The sequence below is a fragment of the Cydia pomonella genome, chromosome 3 (genome assembly GCF_033807575.1).
Source record: "Cydia pomonella isolate Wapato2018A chromosome 3, ilCydPomo1, whole genome shotgun sequence".
NCBI classification, from domain to species: Eukaryota; Metazoa; Arthropoda; class Insecta; order Lepidoptera; family Tortricidae; genus Cydia; species Cydia pomonella.
In genome coordinates this window covers 10,149,844-10,173,021 of record NC_084705.1, presented here as the reverse complement: position 1 = coordinate 10,173,021, position 23,178 = coordinate 10,149,844, and the positions used below count along the sequence as shown (strand labels likewise).

The 23,178-nt window shown below is 36.9% G+C and overlaps 2 protein-coding genes across 5 annotated transcripts in view; one reads left to right on the top strand and one right to left on the bottom strand.

Moving 5' to 3' along the window:
* The window catches only part of LOC133516029 (uncharacterized), a 75,487-nt gene extending 61,794 nt beyond the window's left edge, over nt 1–13,693 (top strand). The window contains exons 4-12 of the mRNA XM_061848709.1: nt 2,861–3,256; nt 3,642–3,802; nt 5,513–5,714; nt 10,679–10,773; nt 10,865–11,106; nt 11,206–11,450; nt 11,534–11,783; nt 12,060–12,230; nt 12,334–13,693. Of these exons, the coding sequence (XP_061704693.1) occupies nt 2,868–3,256; nt 3,642–3,802; nt 5,513–5,714; nt 10,679–10,773; nt 10,865–11,106; nt 11,206–11,450; nt 11,534–11,783; nt 12,060–12,230; nt 12,334–12,834 (2,256 nt within the window). The 5' untranslated portion in view covers nt 2,861–2,867 and the 3' untranslated portion in view covers nt 12,835–13,693. The remainder of the gene's footprint in view (nt 1–2,860; nt 3,257–3,641; nt 3,803–5,512; nt 5,715–10,678; nt 10,774–10,864; nt 11,107–11,205; nt 11,451–11,533; nt 11,784–12,059; nt 12,231–12,333) is intronic.
* LOC133516030 (autophagy-related protein 16-1) overlaps nt 1–23,178 on the bottom strand; it is a 250,562-nt gene that overhangs the window by 198,358 nt on the left and 29,026 nt on the right. The gene's annotated exons all lie outside the window — the stretch shown is intronic.

Below are 23,178 nucleotides of genomic sequence, written 5' to 3'. Positions count from 1 at the left end.
CTGACGATGCTGAAATATAATCTGTTACAAAAATACTGACTCATTGCCTCACATTACTTAACCGAGACGATATAACGGTGCGAGCAATTTGATTTTATTTAGTCAGCAGGTACTGCACTCGTAATAGCTGAAATTCCCATGACCCCAAGGCCACACTTAACATAGAGACTAACTAATTAAACATACAAAATGGCGTAATGTAATGACATAAAAAGTTGCGTCAGTAAATGATGTAGGGCTGTTTCTGTGTACTACAGAGCATTAGAGTGGAGTAAAAGAACAGGAATTTCAGATCGGTGCAATTCATGAACATAATTAAGTTTTGACCCTAAAAATGTTTCACACTCAATGGCTCAAATATGTTTTTAATACAGTCGCTCAAAAAGTGCTACTTTACGTAGCTGTTTAACGTGCGGAAAGTTGGTTTTCGCGAACTAGTGCTTTTCACTTTGCCATTTTTTTTTATACTTGTTCCGATTCGAGTGATGTTGACTAATTAATGCCATTACCAAGATTTGAACCTGGGACGTCCTGGTTCGTAGGCAGAGTCACCACCGACTAGGCTAGGAGGTCGTTCAACTAGTTGTATCACACGATTGAAAATAATAGAAAATAGCATAATATAATATGTATGTGTGGGTAGTTTTTATGAAATTATCAGTGAAATGTCATTCCCAGTTTTTTCGTATTTATCCCGCCAGCCCTATTCGTCCCGGTTGACGGTACTCGTTTACCAAATAATTAATGTAAAGAAGTACACGAACATCAAATTGATATTTGAGACTACACGGTGTTTTTTTAAAACTCCATTAACTTCGGGGTACCTACGGCTAAGTATAGCATAGTTTTTTTTCTTGTAAAAAGTAATTAATAGCGGTGTAACAAGAACATTATTTAAAATTTAAATCCATCAAAAATTACATACTATACAGGGCGTCCCAAGACTATGGGACATCAAGGGAAAGTACCTTAAATATCGTAGATAGGATATTATGCTGAAAGAAGACTTTATTTTATTTTTAAAAGTAAGTAAAGAAAAAGTATTCAACCGAATCTTGAAATTTTAATCAAAAATGTTACTCTATTCATTTCTTTTGCGATATCATATTTCTGAGATGACTTATTTTTTATGCATTCTTTCGATTGGCATCATAAAAATACAGGATGTTTTTTTTTTCACATTTGAGTCAGTTCAATTTCCAAACAAAGTAACTTATTTATTTTAAATCTTTGAATGCAGTATTACTCAGTTTTGAAAATAAAATAAAGTCTCCTTTTAGCAAAATATCCTGTCTTATATTTAAGGTACTTTCCCTTGATGTCCCATAGTCTTGGGACGCCCTGTATATAACATATCAATGACATTTCTAATATCGATCGTCCGAGATAGTACGGTCACGCCTGAAAATATCGATAAGAAAAAAGTGCCAAAACTATGTATACACGACTTTATTGCTCATATATTAAGGTAGTGTATGCATACTTTTGGCACATTTTTCGTATTGATATTTTCTGACGTGACTGTACCTGCGTCTGTTAACAAATGTATAAACTCATACTAAACACTTATCAATAATATATAAACAGGCCCTTAGGCAAGTGTACACGCCCGTAGAGGCTTTGTCAGATAAAATAACCGGCCAAGAGCATGTCGGGCCACGCTCAGTGTAGGGTTCCGTAGTTACTCTTCCGTCACAATAAGCTAAACTGGAGCTTAAAGTATAGTAAATTGTTAACCAAGGGATGAAACGGTACCTTTCACCCGAGTTAAACAAATAGGCAAATTTGCATAATCAGTACCTAATTAAAGTAAGTCTTTTTACTATGAAGGGAAAACTTTTTGCGATAACTCAAAAACAGCTAAACTGATCATGTCTGCTATAGTTTTCATTTAATGTCTTTGTTAAGCTCTACTTCCACGATTTTTTTCATATTTTTTGGACCTATGGTTCAAAAGTTAGAGGGGGGGGGACACATTTTTTTTTCTTTCGGAGCGATTATCTCCGTATATATTCACTTTATCAGAAAATGTTTCTTGAAAACCCCTATTAGTTTTGAAAGACCTTTCCAACGATACCCCACACTCTAGGGTTGAAGCGAAAAAAAAAATGCACCCCCACTTTACGTGTAGGGGAGGTACCCTAAAAAAAATTAAATTTTTGGATTTTATTGTACGACTTTGTCGGCTTTATTGATTTATATATCCATGCCAAATTTCAGCTTTCTAGCACTAATGACCACGGAGCAAAGCCTCGGACAGACAGACAGACAGACAGACAGACAGACAGACAGACAGACAGACAGACAGACGGACATGGCGAAACTATAAGGGTTCCGTTTTATGCCATTTGGCTACGGAACCCTAAAAAGGGGTTGCACTCCGGGAGTGCCGGCAGAAGTGAAAAACTTGAATATTAACGTTGTGAATTTTTGATATTTTGGAGAAATTGAGTAGCAGTTTTATAAATACATTCAATTTTGCTTCGATGACATTCAATTTGCACGTCACCATGATGTCACGTGTCCGTGTTAAGAATGTTCAATCTGGCGGTCACGTGACACCTGACGCGAGTTTAACATTTTTTCTCAATCACAAAAGTGCACAGCGCCGCTAAAGAAGCTTTCACTTCAATAATTAATTGATTATCTCCAAAATGGAGCTAATTAGAATACCGGCTTCTTTATTTAAGTTACTTAATTTATGGTCAGGCATGAATGAGGAATGCACCCTTGAAATTAACTGACTTAAAAAAAAACACCGTGTATAATCGGATGTTGAGTTCTGTAACTAAATTTCCCATAGGTACCAGCGATTCAATTAAGTATAAAAAATCTAATCACATTTTTTGTCTTGTTACAGATAACCAATGTTGCCACGGCCTCTCACCGACAACACAATGCGCCTTTTACTAAGTTTTATGTTAGTGGTGTGTGCCGTTGATGCAGCAAAGAAGTTTGAGGGAACGTTACGATCAGCGGCCGAGGCGCCTCCTCAAGACAATATAGCAGTGGAATCAGGATCACCCGAGCAAACTGTCGTGGCTGCTCCTCAAGACTACAAAAATCCGGGGGCTCCACCTCCTCCTGAAACTTCGTCCGAAGCATCGGCAGCAGCTGTTGCCCCGGCTGAAGTGCCCGAAACTGCATCTGGAGGTGTCCCTCCGTCGGCACCTAGTGGTGCCTCGGCTCCTTCGGCGCCGGCAAACTCACTTGAGGAATGTGACCCAGAAATGATTGGATTTGAACTTGTCACTGGGTATGCAAAATATGAATATTAACTAATATTTCTTGAGGGAAAGCTTCGTATACTGAGTGCATTTATATACACTCAGTATACGAAGCTATAACAGGAGGCAGTATTTTACCTGAGGAGTACTGACCGATAATTGTTGCCGTAATTAAGTCTATAAAGCCTTTGAAGCGGGTCTGCTAGAATAGCTATCAAGATCAAACATCTGTAATCTTGAGAATATTTGTTGAGTTTTGTGTTCGTGATATAGAAATAAACTAATTAAATTAATGAATTAATCGATTAAAAAATAATCAAAGGAAGAGTGAAACTAGCAAAGATTTTATCTAAGATTTGATAAGTATAAGCTGTAACATAATCCGCACATAGTTGATGTGTTTTATCTACACAGGTATGTCTTCTCGGCGCCGTCTCACATACTGGACGACATACCAGGCACTCTGATGCTGACCGACTGCCTAGAGCAGTGTCAGGCCAACGACAGCTGTCGCGCTGTCAACTACGAGACCGGCCTCTGTGTGCTCTTTAGTTCCGATTCGGACCAACTGCCAGGTGAGTCAATCCATATATAATTTTATTCCAAACATGTCATTAGTCGCAAATATGCAAATAGATTTAATTGCAGAACTAATATCCGACTGCACGCGATTAAATTAAATCTTATCATGAGCATCCGACCTTAAAATTATAATGAAAACGTAATAATATTAATTAGTTTATTGGCTATAATAGCTAATTATGAGACCAAACTATGATAGAAAAAGTATGTTTAAGTGCTTTTACCGCTAAAGGCGTCATTTCGCGTTGTTCACCGGTAATTGTTCTGGGAAAAAGAACAAAATTAATAAACCTACACAAGAATACAATGGCATCGTATGGTATATAGTTAATGGGACACAGCAGGTGTGAACCCACATACCTACATGGTACAATGATATCTCGAACACTCTCGTTTATCCGCTCAGAGGTGTGAGCTCTCGAATGAGCGCGTTCAGATTTTTTTGTATCATAAGATCATTTGAATGCCAATAACGGCATGACTCCGCACGCTTACCTCGCCTTATTAGAAAAAATGTAAATACTCTCACCCGCGAAAAGTAAAACTTGACCTAGTGAAGGCTTAAAATATTAGTCATTTTAAGCTTGAGTCAGTGGGCCACGTCTTGACCTTTACTAAGTTTACTATTTGTAATATCATACTAAAATTATGCAATTAATTTTATCTCTAAATTTTTCGTGTGTTTATGTATAATAGCGAAGGGTAGCGGCGGCAATTATACGTTTTGTGTAATAACTTAGGTCAAATATCTGCAAATGTAATCCTAAGAGGACTTTAAGGTAATAAAACAGAAAAAACATCATAAATCGCTATTCTCTAAAATGTTTCTCTAACCACAGTCTCACCTCAAATAAATCTCGGGAAATCACATTGACTCGAATGAAATGAGTAAATCGTGATAACTATTGTGTGAACGACCTTACTAATTGATCATCTACTTAACGTCATGGGTAACTTGTGTTTTATCCTGCGAAGTGGAAATATTCTTCATTTTGCATCAAAAATAAACCTGTTTTTAGGATTTTACAAAAAGTTATCAATGTATTGTAGAATATTAATTATGCCGTGCGTGCTACGTTCATGAATGTATAATGTGCCTGAACTAAGAGGCGCAGTAAACTGTAGTATTATCAGTCATATTGAATTAAACCGTATAAAGGGATCCAAACGCCAGTGTTCGATTCGGGGAACTAAGCTAAGGGAGCCAATTACGGATCGCTCGGTTCCCTGTGTAAATTTCCTGAAATTAGCTAAGGTTGAACGCGCTTCTTGATGCAAGAGCGTCTCGTCTTAAAGCGTAAAATATTTAATGATGATATACGTATCAGAATTGCACCGAAACCTGTAGTTCGTTCACTCATTCTAAATGAAGTACTAAGGCGCTGAAGCACCGAAACTTATCAGAATATTTTAGTCGTGATTTGAAAAGGACACTGGCCTTTGCAGTAAGTTTTTTGGCAGTCTATTCTACTTTACACAGTGCAGCACGCCAGCTCGTGCCAATAAAAGGCGTCGTACAGAAATGACAATAATGGCCATTTTTACAATTGTATTCGTGACAATCTTTCATTGTTCGTTGACGTAAAGTTATTCGTAATAGGAAATCGTGACTATTTATTGTCGAATTACTTCAACTGAAGATAATATAATCGCGAATAATTTCTGCAAAGAATTGCATAAACTGTAGTTTTTTTTTATTACAGGTGCTTTGACAAAATCTCAGTTCCCGGTATTCACAATATACGCCCAGAAGTCCTGCCTCGGTGTGAGACCGTGCGAGAGAGCGTGGTGCTTCGACCGAGTACGCGGCTATCATTTGAAAGGACGCGGCAAAAGGACGCACACCGTCGGCTCGCGGCAGATGTGCTTGGACCTTTGCCTCGGCGAGAACGAGTTTGTCTGCAGGTTTGTTTGTGTTCTTGTCAAAAATACCTTAAATGAATTTAGCAAATAATGAGAACTTTAAACTAGATAATATCATGGCATGAGCAAAGCATGAAAATAAGTTGTCCTGAACTGAAGGTAACAGATGTCTAATTCGGGGAGGTGTTAAATAAACATGGAAGAGATAAATTATCTCATGCGAGGAAGTAAAAACGTTAATTCTAAATGCAGTGTTAAGTAGAAACCTTCGAGGGTATAGCAAAATACTCTGCTAAAGAACATGATCGAGTTTTCCTATTAAAAACAATGATTTGATATACACATGTTTACCAACTGGACCTGATTACAAAAATCTTGAATATGAATAATTGCAAGTAAAGAACAAAAATAGCCGCCAAAGATTTGATATCGAATTCATTTAAAAATTCTGAATATTTCAAAATTTTGTCAATCGGATACTTTTACTTTTATTGATATGAATCAAGAAAGGCTATCAGTGCACAACATTAAACAATTTTGCTTCAATAATTAAAGTAAAGGATAATCCGGACATAGACATTGTAAATTATTTGCAAAGAAATGAACAAAGTGGAGCGTGCGGTGGGCGGAGCGAGCCGTGACCTGCGAACTTTCTCAGACCGACCACGAATGCAACTAGCCCACACTTCTACTACTCTATCTACTCGTAAACCTAAATACGTAAACATGCTGATAGTGTTTGATGACAAACTCAAAACACGTTTTTATTCATGAACTAATATGCTTCCAGGTCAATAATATTAAACTATTTATAATCACAAAAAAAACTTTATTTTACAAAATAATATGCTTAAAAATTCCACTAATTACTTGAAGCACGTAAGGTGATGCACCCTAATCGTTACAAACAAAGACGGGATGTTACATTTTTGTAGCTACTTAAGTGTTTTGCCGTATTAAAAACGAGAATGTTATATAATAAGCATAGACTAACAGGGCTGACCGTAGTGGTTAATTAACGAGCCTAGGGTATCATCGTATAATTTTCATGCAATTAAATCACAAAAGCAATTTTTGTTGTATCCAAGATGCGCTAATGGTAGACGAAGAATTGCAGTTAATTAAACTGTCGAAGCATTTAATGCGTTAGCCATAGAAGAAGGCCGGAAATTGTTACACGAATGATACTTTATAGTGTCCGCGTCGGGTTCCATTGAGAAATTTTTTACATTATTCATTTAAATATATATATTAACTAAACAACAAAACAAAAATAACCTTGTAAAATGGTTTAGCAGGTATCTTCTTGCACCATTTAGCGTTAATTCGAGTAAAAACAACGAATATATAATCCTTTGACGTAAGCCTAGTGATAACTTAGAAGTGACCATTACAATCGCACTAACAAGACAGGACAATAGACGTTGTAGCGGGTCATGTCTCTATACTATTCAATCAGATCCGTTCATTGACCCGCGTCAAATCGTACCAAGGACAAGTACGCGTAACTAGTCAATTGTTATTCCCAGACTTCGAACCTTTGCATAATTTAATGCTCCATCATTTCATTAATCATAGAAAACAATCACTTCATCTGTAGAAAACCAGTTTTCCAAACTACCTCGTTAGGTTAACATTCTAGCCCATATGCTTATTTACGGTTAGAACCGATAACGAAGTCAATCAGACTTCTCCGGTTCACCGTAGATGGTGAGACTTGCGGCACATCTTTGCAGCGCACCTCGCTGGATAAGTCACGGTCTCTTCCTGGTAGCCATTTCGTTACTGAATTCTACAAACGAGCATTATATACAAAGCAGGGAGGCCAATTGCACGGCCCGCGACTCAGGCGTCTAATGTAGCAGAACACGACTGTCCTATTGTGTTTATTTCCTTGTACGGTTTTTGATATCATTAACATAAATAGTGTACTGCATCCGACGTTCACATTCGGTGCTGTAGCGATTGAGAACATTACGTATGGCCAGTGCGTCTACGTCTTGTAATGGGACGTTGTCGCACTGCCTAGAGTCGCTGAGTAACGGTAACAAGTTCACCCAAAAGCTTTTTGCTAGTGAAATGGAGGTCGCGTGTAGTAATCAATTCCACGATTTCGCGCCTTCGGATATTCCGTTAAAAATTATGCGATTACAGTGATTTCACGTGGTCGTGTCACTGTTTAGTATCGTCTTGACACGCGTACCGTTCGCTGGGTACAGTTGGGTCGGGTACTAGTTGTGATATCGCCATTGAAACAAGCGGGTGGCAGGTTGCGGCGCACCCCAGGCGGCGCGCATCGCGATCGTCGACAGTCACGACATTTGGCAAATATTCCCCGGACGTGGCGGGCGCTGCGCCCGCGCCCCGTCCGCGTGGGTCCGCGCGGCCGTAGCTTGCGCATGCGGCGGTGTGGGAGCGCTTTGCCCTATCGCTTCCTGCTTCCATGATACGATAACCGATAAATACACTGTTCTCAGACTTCAAACTGTGTAACAATGTAGAATTAACTCAATGTTTTCATACAACACAACTATCAATTAATAAATCAATTCAACATTTCTATCGCAACCTAATGGGTCGTAGTAAACAAGGTCGAATTACGACCAATTTATTTCAAACCGTATTTAGACGAGCTTCAGGGCATATCGGGAAATCTCAGGGTTTAAATTACAACTAATAGAAATGATGGTATATAAATGGCCTATTCTTTGTTCACAAAGCTAGGACCACCCGAGCCGAAGCATTATAATGGATATTGCAATGCGTACCCGTATTATACCAAATCAAAGTGATACAGTAATTTAAGTTATTGTTGAAGCTGTAATTCCTAATATTGTAAATGGGCAAGCTTATTAACCTCGCGTTTAAAAAAACATATTAACGATAAAAAAAGAAAATTATGGCTATTTAAATCCGAAAACGAGACATTTGCGCTATCTTCTGTGAAAATGCGTTCCCGCAGGTTATTGGGGTCATCTGATCGGGATCGAGTGCGCATCACGAGAAAATATTGAGTAAGATCGACTTCGATAATACGCTTGTGGGTGGTCACTAAATAAAACGAAAATAAGGAAGGATGAACTGCTTCGATTATGTAAACAGCCAACTCATTAAGTTGATGAGAATAATAAGTTTCTAAGTTATATTCGTGATTAACAAAATTAAGTAACCGCTATAAATGGAAGAGCATGATAACAATAATAATAAATTACCGTTTCGATTTCCAATATCTACAACGTGTCCCAAAACTCAACGATAAGCCGGCACCAGAGGATGGAGCTGCTTATGATTAGTCGAGAAAAAATAAGGAAAAAAATATATCTCAATTATTTTAGAAATTACAGAAAAAAAAATGAAATTCATTGAAAATCGACATCCCTAATGGTATTTTTAACGACCATGTCTACAAATATTCAAATATTACTGTTTTTTTATTTTGTTTTTGGAAACTTCAGTAGCCCTGCTATCTAACACAGTTCTTAAAAATACCAAAATACATGTAGTTTTTACACAAAAAATAATCAAAATTCATTTTGTCCCTACACTTTTGAAAGATTGTTTCTTACAGTCCACTTTCAATCATCATGGTGTAAAAAAATAGTATCGACACCACTATGGCAATTATTTTCAAAAGTTGACGCAACTAACCAAGATTCCAAAATGGTATAATACTTTGGGAAACCTAGTCAAAATCTACTCAAAACCCGTAGCAACATTGGACGAGCTTCGCCAAAAAATCACACAAGCTGCGGATCATATCAATGGTAGAAGATATGCACGACGGATAAAACGATCATTTCTAAGGCGATGTCATGTCTGTATTAATGCCGGTGGCAGGCAATTTGAACATTTACTGTAGTATTAATAATGTAGTAAATGAATTTAAAAAAAAGGAAAAAAAATTGTACCATTTCTTTGCATTTATTCAACATTTTTCAACAACAAAAATCCTTTTTTGGGTACAGTAAAAGTGATTACCGCCAACATTAAATAATGTCGATTCTTGTTTAAAAATTCGTTGTTTTTTTTTGTGACTATGTTTCCTAAAGTATTATACCATTTTGGAATCTTGGTTAGTTGCGTCAACTTTTGAAAATAATTGCCATAGTGGTGTCGATACTATTTTTTTACACCATGATGATTGAAAGTGGTCTGTAAGAAAAAATCTTTCAAAATTGTAGGGACAAAATGAATTTTGATTATTTTTTGTGTAAATACTACATGTATTATGGTATTTTTAAGAACTGTGTTAGATAGCAGGGCTACTTAAGTTTCCAAAAACAAAAAAAAAAACAGTAATATTTGAATATTTGTGACATGGTCGTTAAAAATACCATTAGGGATGTCGATTTTCGATGAATTTCATTTTTTTTTCTGTGATTTCTAAAATAATTGAGATATATTTTTTTCCTTATTTTTTCTCGACTAATCATAAGCAGCTCCATCCTCTGGTGCCGGCTTATCGTTGAGTTTTGGGACACGTTGTATATACTACTTATGAATTTGAAATACATGGCATGTTAATGTTAGTTACTTATTATTGATTAATGTGAAATTAAGACAATAAGCCGATTAGAGAAACAAAATTAATAAAGTCAGCAAACAACGCGCCAAAATAGTTCTCCAAATAGGGACATATCTCTACAGTTTCCGTTGAAAAGTATCTGTCAGTCTTATATATTGTTCTACATATAGATACATATCTCTTTTTGTTAAGTTATTATACATTTTTTAAGCATAAGACTGATCCGTTATTTTTGTTGCTGACTGTACACCCATATTGAATCAACGACATGGAAACAAATGTATTGCTTGAAATAAGACCGACTGCTTACTTCGATTTGTGATTATGATAAATTAAGTCGTCAGCTAATACCAAGACGTCTGAATAAAAACGCGTCGATTGTATATACCATGCGGTTAAGTTAACATCTTGGGAAAGTTCACACCAATAAAAAATATACAACTCTATACCCGATGCTAACCCGCGTGAAACATTGTTACAGATCGGCGAACTATAATAATAAAACGGGAGAATGCGTGTTGTCTGATATGGACCGCATCACATTGGCTGGCACTAACTCTTTCCAACAGAACGAAGGTAATTGTTGTTTATTTTCCTGCATTTGTAATTATAGCCTCCGAAAGCAAATGACAGCTTCAATTAAAATCAAATACTTTCTATTTTACAGACACCGATTACTTAGAAAATAACTGCGTTGAAGAACCCACCAAACTATGCGAATTCAAAAAGATGGGTGGACGCATTTTAAAAACTGTAGATTCTGTGTACCAAGATGTTCAAACTGTAGAGGAATGCAGAGAGCTTTGCCTGAATTCACCTTTCCGCTGTCATTCTTACGACCACGGGGACACTGGGGATCATGTGTGTCGCCTTTCACATCACTCCCGCGCTACTCTTGCAGACATTCAGGTAGTGTTGAAATAAATTCCTGGTATATGTTTATGTTCTCTTTACGCAGTACTAACTGCATGTAGGACATATTTTTTTACAAGTATTATTCCTTTTTAGGATCCCTATTTGGAAGTTCCCGAGGCCGCAACGTACGAACTGTCCTCCTGTTATAACGTTTCTATTGACTGCCGTGCTGGTGACATGGTGGCTCGAATTCAAACATCTAAATTGTTCGATGGCAAAATATATGCAAAGGGAAGTCCTAACTCCTGCGTTGTTGACGTTAAACAAAGTCTCGAGTTTGAATTACATATGGGATACAACAACATTGAATGTAATGTTAAGCAAAACGGTTTGGGCAGGTAATACAAATGTATATGCACTATTTTCCACAAACAGTATGGCAAAATACAGTTGTACTAACAATTACGTTTGCCCGTTGCAGATACTTAAACGATGTTGTAATTCAGCATCACGACACTATAGTCACATCATCCGACCTTGGTCTTGCTGTGACATGCCAATACGACCTTACCAATAAGACCGTAGCTAACGAAGTCGATCTCGGAATCACTGGTGATATTCAGACAGGACTCTCGGAGGAAGTAATCGTCGACTCACCCAACGTAGCCATGAGAATTACGGACAGGAGCGGAGACGACATCATTGCTTCCGCTGAAGTCGGTGACCCCTTGGTAAGCTCATTATATTCGTGCATAAAGTATTGTGATATACTCGTAATCAACAGTAGTAGAAAACAGCTCGCATTCTCCTTTTCTAGTAAAAAAACGTGCCTTTCTTTAATTTTATCCTAACATGTCGGGTGCATCTATCAAATCTCATATGATTGATCTACTTCCTATTTCATCAAGGTAGCAGTGGTGATTTTTTTGGGTTAATAAGGACTGATGGCTTTAAAGAGCTTTATTTTAACTTATTTTATATATTTATGTGTTTTTTTTTGTTTATAGGCGCTACGATTCGAAATCATGGATCCAAATTCACCTTTCGAAATTTTCGTACGAGAACTTGTTGCCATGGATGGTGTCGACTCTAGCGAAATCACTCTCATCGACAGCGACGGTTGCCCAACAGATCACTTTATCATGGGACCTCTATTCAAATCATCTATGAGCGGAAAGGTGAGTCATGGAATATACATACGTATTACGATCAATCCTGCAGACATATATATATCTTTTTTTATTATTGACAATCTAATTCGTTTTTTTTTTGATATTGCAGATGTTGTTGTCACACTTTGATGCATTCAAGTTCCCATCATCGGAAGTGGTTCAGTTCCGAGCCTTGGTGACGCCTTGCATGCCTACTTGCGAGCCTGTGCAGTGCGATGGCGGCCCGAATGAGCTCCGCTCCGTGACGTCCTACGGACGCAGGAAGAGGCGTTCGACTCCTGCTGCCCCTACCGATGACATGCTACTCGTGCAAACCATTCAAATTACCGACAAATTTGGATTTGACAAACAACGTTCGAAGAATGTTACCGAGGACTCTGTTTTCGTTAGAGAGACTGAAATGACCTGCGTTAACGCGGCAGGTGCCATGCTGGCTGCTGCTGCTTTCCTGGCCGCACAACTGGTAGTTCTTGCAGCGTGGACCTGCAGTTGGCAACGACGACGTGCAGCCGCTAAAGCTGCGGAATTACTTCCCGGACCCAATGCTCCTTCAGCTCTCTGCAAAGTCTACGATGCCAGTTTCTCTCGTGCTCACCAGAGGCACTTCTGAGTTAATGTAGACACGTCGACGTGATCAACGTTCGCAATAGTAGTATATGTTAGTTTTAAACCTCCGACGAGTTTCAACTCATAAAGGCCTTCCCCATTTCTTCACAATGGTGTTGATCTTTTTGGAGTGCGGAACGACGACAGAGGTTAGTTAATGGTAGTGTCCAAGCACGTCAGCGCCGTGAGCTACGTACGGGCGAGCGGCGAAGACGCGCGCGACGCCGAGACAGGGACGACCAGAGGAGCGTGCGTGACTGTGGATGGATGCATGGGATGTTAGGAACGGAGCGATCTGTCAGCTCGTAGAGTGCATGGATGTATGCTACTGGACGCTCGCTTGTCCCCGTCTCCGCTGTCGAAGACGGGACCGCGGCCGTGAGTCGTTATCGAGATCACGTCGCTCATTCGTTCACTTTACGCTCGGCCATTCACTTGCGAAAGTCCGATAACGTATTGTACCATATTTTTTTATAAAAAGTAGCGTAAGTCTGATTCTAATGATAGTGATAAGTAAAAAGTAACATTTTTGTACCTTTTAAGTAGATAACCGAACGTGCGACCTAAGTCAAGAGACGATGGATTGACGGCCGTCCCGACATCGTAATTTATTCAATTTAGCGTAGTTTCTTTTTTACTTAATTTATGTCTGAGAATGCAATTATAGCTATTTAATAAATTCCTAATATAAATGAAATGCCTAAATGAATATGAAGTGCTATTTTATACGAATAAGCCGACTTATGTCTATATTACTATTGCCTTGGCAGTGAAACGATTTCAATAGTATCAATAATGATATGTAATACACCGACTCATTCGGCTAAATCAATTTTACCTACAAATAAATACTACAATGGAAATACTTTTGTTTTTATTTACATATGCCCTTATGTCCGAAGTTTTGTCTTGCTCAATAAATAATCAAGAACCTGTTATAATGTGGAATATAATAACTGTAATTGGCGAAGCACAAGTGCAAATTCATTGGCGTCCTGCTGACTAACCGCAGAGACTCGGGGTTGAATTTAAATTAAGGCATTGTCTTAAGTGCTTTACCATGTTAAGTGGCTAAGATGAGGCCATTGGCATTTATATTCATGGACAGATGTTTTCTACCATTTTAATACAGGGTTCAGGTAATTCATTGCATTTTTCTTTATTTAACGTACCTGTACCTACTAAGCTTAAATGAGTACAGACCGCTAGCATACATTTTAAATCGAGGCGATTCTGGGGTTTAAATTGTGAGCCCTATTTGTTTAGATGTAACATAACAACAGGTAAAGCTATTTTAAAATGCAATGAAGAAATCAATATTCGGTCGAGGATTCAGGCTCAAAAAAGTCGAATTAAGCATTTCAATAAAACTTAGCATTTTTTGCTGGAACGCATACTTTGGAACTGAATAATTATACAAACAAGAAATAATGGTGTCAAATAGTTTTTCTTAATTATAAAAAACTATATGAATATTACGGTTAACATTTACAATTAGCAATAAGTATTATTTTATAAAATATTCAGAGGGGGAATTAATGATTAATTTTCTTATTGAACCGATTGATACCGCATTTAAATAAATTCGTTATCCTCCCGTTATACCTCACTTCAACAATTTATAAACAATGTACACAGTGTAGAAAAAAATAATGGGCCCTGGAGCGAAAGTACCTCACAACCTTAAGTTAGCTAATTTTACTTAAAGGAAACATTCTTTTATTTTTAAAAAGAAACAAAACTGCATTCAGTCTTTTTGCAATTAACAATCGCTATTTCATTCCACTAATAGTCGATAAAATTTGTCCAAGGAACATTAGGTAGGTATTATACTCGTCTGTTGTACAAAATATCCATAAAATCGAATATTTAGTACCCAAGAATATTTTTAGACAATCAAATTGTAAAAAATCTTTAATTGCAATTTTGTTACTTTTTCAAAATAAAATAATGTTTCCTTTAAATAAAATTAGCTAACTTACGGTTTTAAGGCCCTTTCCCTCCAGGGCCCACAATTTTTATTCCAATCTGTATAAACAATACTTCGGTGGTCTAACTAATCAGGTAAAATAAAAATCAGGAAATAAAACCGCACGCACTCGCTCTCAAAAGTCAGAGCTAATTTGACAACCCGGCGTAATGTTCAAAAGCGAACTTAAATGCACTCCGAAAATTTTTGGTAATTTTATAGCCTGACGGTAATAATCATAATTGTGTAATTATGTTATTATGCATGAGGCGTTTGATAAATATAGCATATTTAGTTAAGATGGATACAGCAGGATGACGAATTTAGGTGGTTTAACGTGAGCAGATGGCAAGACATTACCACTCGTAATTGTTCTTGTAGTATTAACACGACTGAATCGAGACTTGTGATGTATTATTTGGAAATATATTTAATATAATTGATAAACATTGCTGCCCAAGCCTGTTTATACAAATTACTACAGCAAATAGTTGCGATTACTTTATTACATACTTGTCTATTTAATCTAAAAATACTTTAAAACGTAGTTTTACTCATAGTATCTATCTTGCATTGGTCCATATGGATTGATCCAGGGATCGGAAACCGGTATTTTTTGTATGGGAACGAAAACGGTATTTTTTCGTTCTTTGTTAATTACTTCATTTCTTATTAGGCAATCTAATTATACGAAGTCGTTATCTGAAAACACAACTGAGTCCTACATTTAGAGTATAAAAACCTCCTAAAATAAACCGAAATATATGGTTATTTCGATGTTTTTGCAAAAAACCGGTTCCGATCCCTGGATTGATCATCCTGTATCTATCCTATACTATTACAAACTATATTAGAAGCGGAGGCCGCATGCATGCCTTAAAGGTCACAAATTACCTTTACACTTTCTTGTGGAATACTTGAGCCATATTAGGCAGGCTGGGCAGACATCAAAGAGATGAAATCTTTTGGTAAGGTTCGCTAGCCACTATCACGTGTGAAGGGGCACGCCTCACGTCGACATTCGTGCCCGAGATTAAATCGGCGTCCGCCGGCGGCACGCGACACCAGCACGTGTCGCTCTTGCAAAATAAACCATTCGCGAGTGACGCAGAGACCGCATTGTTTTGAGCCGAAACTGATTTTGAGATTAACCGCAGAGGCAAAATGTTAAATCCTAAAAACTAAGCTTTGCCGCTGTGTAATATTGACAAGGTAAATCAGGACTTTGCCTCAAGTATAAGCCACAATGCCACAGCTTCCTATTCAAGCTTAAGGGAGTAAGTTTGTTAACAGATACACACCTACATATAAAACGATAAGATGTCCACTGTTGGATACAGACGAGACTTCTCATATTGATCTCCACAACGGCCCGTCGTGTGCTACCCTCGTCCATCGTCGGACTACGAGTTCAACGGTTGGTTTAATGATTGAGTTTAACTACGGGAAAGTAATTGCAGATTTGGCTGAGTCGACTAATTTGTATTCCACTGAGTAAATAAAATTGAAATATACGTCATATACTAATAAAAGGACCCATTCAGACTTCCGGCCAAGGCCAATGGAGGGCTTTGTCACTTTTTCTTTAGGATATGACATATACTTCAGTTTATAATTTATATATATAGTACCTAGTGCATAAATCAAAAACACAAATCAAAATATTTGACATTATAATTTAATTAGGTTGCAAAAATGAAATACTTCTATATCGGAGTCACTACGAAACTATCTCGTATGAATTTTAAAACGCTGTCGAATGTCGTTTAAGATTTAATCGAGAAACGCTAATCACAAACGATAATGCAACCTTTAAAACCATTGTAATGAGGCATTACATCAACTTTTGAGTATAAGTCACACATGTACATATACACGGTGTAACATGAGGAAACCGAAAGATTTTAACCACGCACTTCTGAGGCCAAAAGGAAAAAATTGTTATATAAATTTAAGTGAATTTTGTCAAAAAAATTTTTTTTTATATATTTTTTTCAAATTTTTGAATGTATTAGTACATGTACATAAAGCGTTAATGGTAAAACTGGCACTGAAAATGAAAACGATTTTTTTTGTAAAACCTAGTTTTTGTGAAGGTTAAAATTTGTCACTCTTTGAAATCTATCAATAAGGATATTTAGACTACGTCCCATATAATGTCATCATCGCCATCAAAAAATTGTTTTGCACTAAGTTACAATAAAAAAAATGTTTTTTTTTTTTTTTTTTAATTGCTTTTAACTCTGAAACTAGGCGAAATCCAGAAAAGTTTATATGACATTTTAGTCTCCAAATCTGATCAGGAATACACTGTTAAAATCTTTCGGTTTCCTCATATTACACCGGGTATAAATTCGATGAAAAATAATATTCTTGCTTTTTTGGAGAGTGCAGTACGACATTTCAAAGTAGCACATATGTACTTGGATTTCTTGCAACCGTTACTTGTCGCCAATAAACCGGTAGTGTTTTTCAATGGTCCATAAAACCAAAATGTTCTATGCAACATTGTTGGAAAGATAAAGTCGTTTACAATAATATGAAATATTCATAAAATAACGCAATGTGCAGCTACCGAGAATTGCGAGTAGGCACACGCTGCCGAAGCGGCGAACAAATAAACCGAGCTGCATAATCGAAGATTGACAGGCATCTGTCACGGGGCATCAGATTCTTGAAATAGATGTAACGTGGAATTCAATTTGATTCCTAAGCTAAACAGAATAATGCTCTCGGATAGGCTTAACAGGTTCCTAGGCGATCGTGGAGGGTCGATCAGCATCAGATCCTTGAAACAATCCTGGATCTACTTATTCAACGAATACACGTATTTGAAGATTTTATCTAGCGTTCGGCATCGCGACACAGATGAAACATTGCGCGCAGGCTCGGTTCTCATGAAATATGTAATCTGATTAAGTATTACAATAAATGAGTCACGCTGGAAACTCAAAAGCGCATTGGCTATTAAATGAACAATAAATAGAATGAAAGAAGTAGTACACATTACAAAATGCCTGTTTTATTGATATGAATGACTAAGGGTTATTTATTAGCAGTTCCAACTTTAAATGTCGCTATTGTTATGGCAAACGAGCATTAACGAAGCCTTTTAAACATAAACTGGCACACTTTCGCTGTAAAAAAGAAAGTAAAAGTAAAGCTGTCCTACAGCACGCCCATATAATATTTTCTGAAAATTAACAAATATAAAGAATAGATTTTATACAAAAAAAAATACTAAACGTGGCCTCTAAGTTAATTCTTATTTAAGCCATTAGGTATTGTTTTTGAAATTTACGTCGTTTATATTATTTACGATTAGCAAAACATCACCTTCCTTCTAATGCAGTCAGGTAAAAAGGGTACTCATTTAATAGGCATTAATTCAACTTGTATCGGTCTTTTTTAAAAGCCTGCATTCACCAACAACCAATCAGTTCGAGCTCAACGAGGGGAGGGAGGGTTATTAGGGTCGTCAACGCGCATGTAACGTCTCTGGAGTTGCAGGCGCACATAGGCTACGGAGACTGCTTACCATCAAGCGGGCCGTATGCTTGTTTGCCACCGACGTAGTATAAAAAAACATTAATAACACACCATTGATCCACGGTTAATTAATACAACTATAAGAAACGAACTTCTGCAGCAGATAGCAACGAGCAAAGTGGCTGGAAAAAGACGTTCTGGTTGTAGAAAGACATCGTGGTAACATAATGGACCGGAATCGAAAATGTAGACGACTTTTCCAACCTTGCGAAAGATTGGGGGAAATATGCGGACCCGATTTTTCAGGAGGGACACTGTAACAAAATTCTTTAAAACTTTCCAAATTTAAAAAAAAATATATTTTTGAATTATAAATTTAAAATTAAACATCTCTTGTTTTGTACTCTTAACGATGTCACGATCGAAATACGTTAGGGTGCACCTTGTATTGAAGAAACAAAACTATTTGAAACTCATCGCAAGTTGGCGTTAACTTACTTTTGGTACGGTATGTACAAGGATGTGGTCAAGTTCGTAAAAGCTTGCGATGTTTACGCAGCGTACCTACAAGGACTCGCAAAAACCGCCTGCAGGCCTCATGGCAAAACAAAAGGTCGATTGGTGGTTTATAAGATATATGAGGATCTTGGTACATTTTTGACTTCGAAAAACGGTCTATATGACTGACCCTTATCGGACACAAATAATTGAAAGTTATCCTATCTCCATAATTATACCGCGCTGGTGACCTAGCGGTAAGAGCGTGCAACTTGCAATCAGGGGGTTCAAACCCCGGCTCGCATCAATGAGTGTTCGGAACTTATGTACGACATATCATTAGATATTAGATATTCTATTAGGAAGATACCAGTCGCTTTTCGGTGAAGGAAAACATCGTGAGGAAACCGGACTAATCCCAATAAGGCCTAGTTTGCGCTCTGGGTTGGAAGGTCATCTAACAATCGCTTTCGTAAAAACTAGTGTCTTCGCCAATTCTTAGGATTAGTTGCCAAGCGGACCCCAGGCTCCCACGAGCCGTGGCAAAATGCCGGGACAACGCGAGGACGATGATGATAAATATACTGCGTCCGCCGTAGCTTTGAATATGTACAAAATTTCCCGCTATCAAAACATCACAACTCGTCAATATATAAGTTTCGATTGGCTAAAATAAAATTCTTTATGTCAAACCTCTAGCGTGGCATTACAATATTTGACGTTGTCAACATGCGCGCAGTTGAGTGGCTCGCGGGATAATTTACGTGGGGTAATTTTAGAGCTCTAGTCAGAGTTGTATAGTAATCTCGCCTCGAACTCCATAACGTAGGATGTGAACATCAAATGACTTATTAACATACGGGAATATTCAACACATTCACTTTCTAATAAGCTAACACTGCTATTTATCTCATTTTTAGTTTCCTAGATACAGACAGTATATAAGGTCGGATTTGACGAGAATCTATTTTTCCATCAGACATAAAGCCTTAATTTGATATCCGACTTTTTTCGCAAAAGCCTCTCAAATGTTTCGTTTTTGTTGATGGCGGTAACTGACTTAGAGACTTTACGAAATTCAAATGCAGATATGTTATGGGGTGTTTATCAGTAGATATGACTTTTTGTCTACCTATAATTTTGGTACCAGAATTGCGTATTGGCTTTTTAACTTAAGACCTTAAGCGTAAAATATTTAAGGATAGAGTGTAAGTAAAATGTTAAAATACTTTATGCCTCTATTCTTCTGATAAATTAGAAGAAATCACAAAGCCGGATTAGATAAATTTTGTCCAGAATAAAAGGTACAAATACCTTGCATAATTAAAAAAAATACTCTAAGTACGTTACCAGGCACTTTGAGTTGCACTGCGGTAATAACAATTGACAACTGCCAGCAAGCGGTGTAAACGGTTTAAAACGGGATAGCCTTAAAAATCATTTTGATTATACATTTTTGAATATAAGGAATATTTAGAATATTAAATCGTTTTGCGTTATATTCATATCATTTTTTAACACAAAATATTAAGCAGCGAAATCTATGGTTAGTTATTTGAGTTATTCAAGCCCACTCTGCATCATGTAAAACATAAGATAGAGAGGTCTAACTATATCTTACTTTACAAAACACAACCTTAACTCAGGAACAAATTATCTGTGCTCATTACACAAAATGTCTAACCGGGGTACGAACCCAGGACTACCAGCTTCGTAGGCAAAGTCATTACTCATACTCATACTCATACTCTTTTATTGGTAAAATATACAATTTTACATGTCAGCAATAAAATACTCAGTTGAAATTAAATTAAATTAAATTAAAAATTATTTACTTGATCTAAATTCGATTAAAATAAAAGGATACAAATACAAATAAATAAAAATTACAAGTAAAAATTATTAAGTTATTCGGATAAATTAAAATCATACATTAATATTATTTAAGCTACATTATCTATAGTTGTTTAAGTATTTATAAATATTTATATATTATATATATCGTTCTCTAAGTACCCTCAACACAAGCCTTATTGAGCTTACTGTGGGACTTAGTCAATTTGTGTAATAATGTCCTATAATATTTATTTATTTATTTATTATAAAATAGACATGCGCGACAAAAAGAACGAACTCAGTACAAGCTGCGTCAGCTATTTTATTACAAATTGACCGCGCAGCGCTGATTTTCAGTCCACCCATTTCAGTGGACCACATTGATATGTCTGCATATGTAAATACAATATTATGTGACCACTATTTATGGGTACAAGGAAAGTAAAAATATATAAAGCAGAGCCTACATTCTTAAGATGTCGACAAAAACAAATAGCTAAAAAAAAATACAAGCATTTAATCAATTAACCTTTGATGAAGTACAGTTAAGTTTAGCGCAGTCTTATTGAATTATCAATCGTCTCAATCAAAAAGATAAAACAATCAAAACCAAAATAAACAAATAAAATGTTCCAAATCAAGTTTATAAACAGGTATTAATAAAATGATAATTAATCGCGCGCACAAAGTCATCGCTTTGAGAACGATGAACAGATAAGAATTTTTAATACGACGCCTCTTTAATTACCTACAAATGAACCGGTCCCACGGAGTGGACGCCGTCGCCTGCAGACAATAGCGCTATAAGCTAATTATTAATAGGCTTCCATCGACCGCTTTATGGCCCTGTGCAAGGCGGACGCACGGCACTAGACGGACAAACAAGTAAAAAACAGTAGCGACTTACAGTTACATCGATGTGCCAATTCTTGAATTTGGCAGAATAATAATACGGTCGAATTGACTCCAGTTAAAAAGAAGCAAAACCAGACAATAAGTTTTATTGTATTTTATTGATTTATTTTCGAAACAAATTAAACGGAATGTCTAAAAATGTATGCATTTGAAATACATCGTAAACGTATTTCTTAATAAAAGTTTGTACTAATGTATAGGTACATAACTTCACAAACCCCACTTGTAAAATGGCGACATACTTAATAGTTGACTGCATTTTGTTGATTCTTGTATTGCAGGAGTTTCCATCTTTTTAGCATCGAGCTTTACTTTAAGAAAATAAATATATCGTGAAAATCGGTTTATGGGTAAAAGTTTTTCGCGTATCACTTGTCACTAGCCATACACCTCACTACTTGGGAATGTCTGCTGTATGAGTATAGAGATTACATTGCGATAGGCCCAGTTGGACCAACCAAACTATCAACGTACTCGGCAGAGAACTATGGAAATTTCCATACAATAAATAAAAGCATTTTAACGGTCTGTCACTGTTTTGTGCAACAGACCCTTAAAGCTGCAAACAATTGAAACACAAAATCACTTTAGTATACATGACGGTTTCGGTCATTTCACGCAGAGTTACTACGCGGGCTTATACTGAGTTCGCGTATGTCAGTTAACAGATATACAAGTGTGTATGTAATAGGTGAAGAAATGTTATATTAGCACACGCAGAGTAAAGAATAGGTAAAAAGCTTTTCTCAAAATTGCAATGAAATGTTGACAATTGACATGACTTACTTCAAATTAAGTCCGGAAATACTACGTGTCCGGTGTGATGATTGAAGATGATAATTGGTTAGTAAATAAATAAATAATGAATAAATATTAATGGACATTATTATTTTATTATTATATAATTAGTCAAAATTATGATATCTTGACATTAATTCAACCATCAAATAGTAGTAGATTCGTAATTTGTTTTTAGCTGTACCTACGAATAAAACAAATGGACTACATTTTTTTCATTGCAACTTCGAGAAAAGCACTATTAAAATCTCGGCCAGAAACGGGGTTGCCGGCCGCGTAACCCTACCCGGGTCTATATCTACTTGGCCTGCAGCCCTTCCCGGCCTCTATAGTAATGCATTATAAGCTAAAGGTTTTAGGTGTATTAAGGCCCTTCTTGCAGGTAGTTGTGTACAGGATCCCGATTTAGATTTAACAATTTTTAAACTGCTTTTGACACGACCTTGAAGATCGCTCACGGGGATTGGTGTATGCGAAAAGAAGTGCGTGCGTGAGATGCGCGCCAATCATTGACATATATCTAAAGACCGGCGTTACGGACAATAAAAATGGGGCCGGTGTCACGCAACCAAATTTGAGCCAATCGTGCAGTCTAACGCCACAACGAGATTAGTTGATGAGTTCGCATCACGCACGCAACCAGCTGCGTTAGACCGTACGATTGGCTCGAATTCGTGAGTGACATCACTGAACTAGCACCATTCTTAGTGCTCGTAAAGCCCGTCCTTATATATATGTCATTGGCACCAATCCCCAAAATGATCGTCAACACACAAAACCATAACAAATTGTTAAATTAGAATTCCTCCAGGTTTCAGAATTCACTTCCCTCGGCCGTTTATG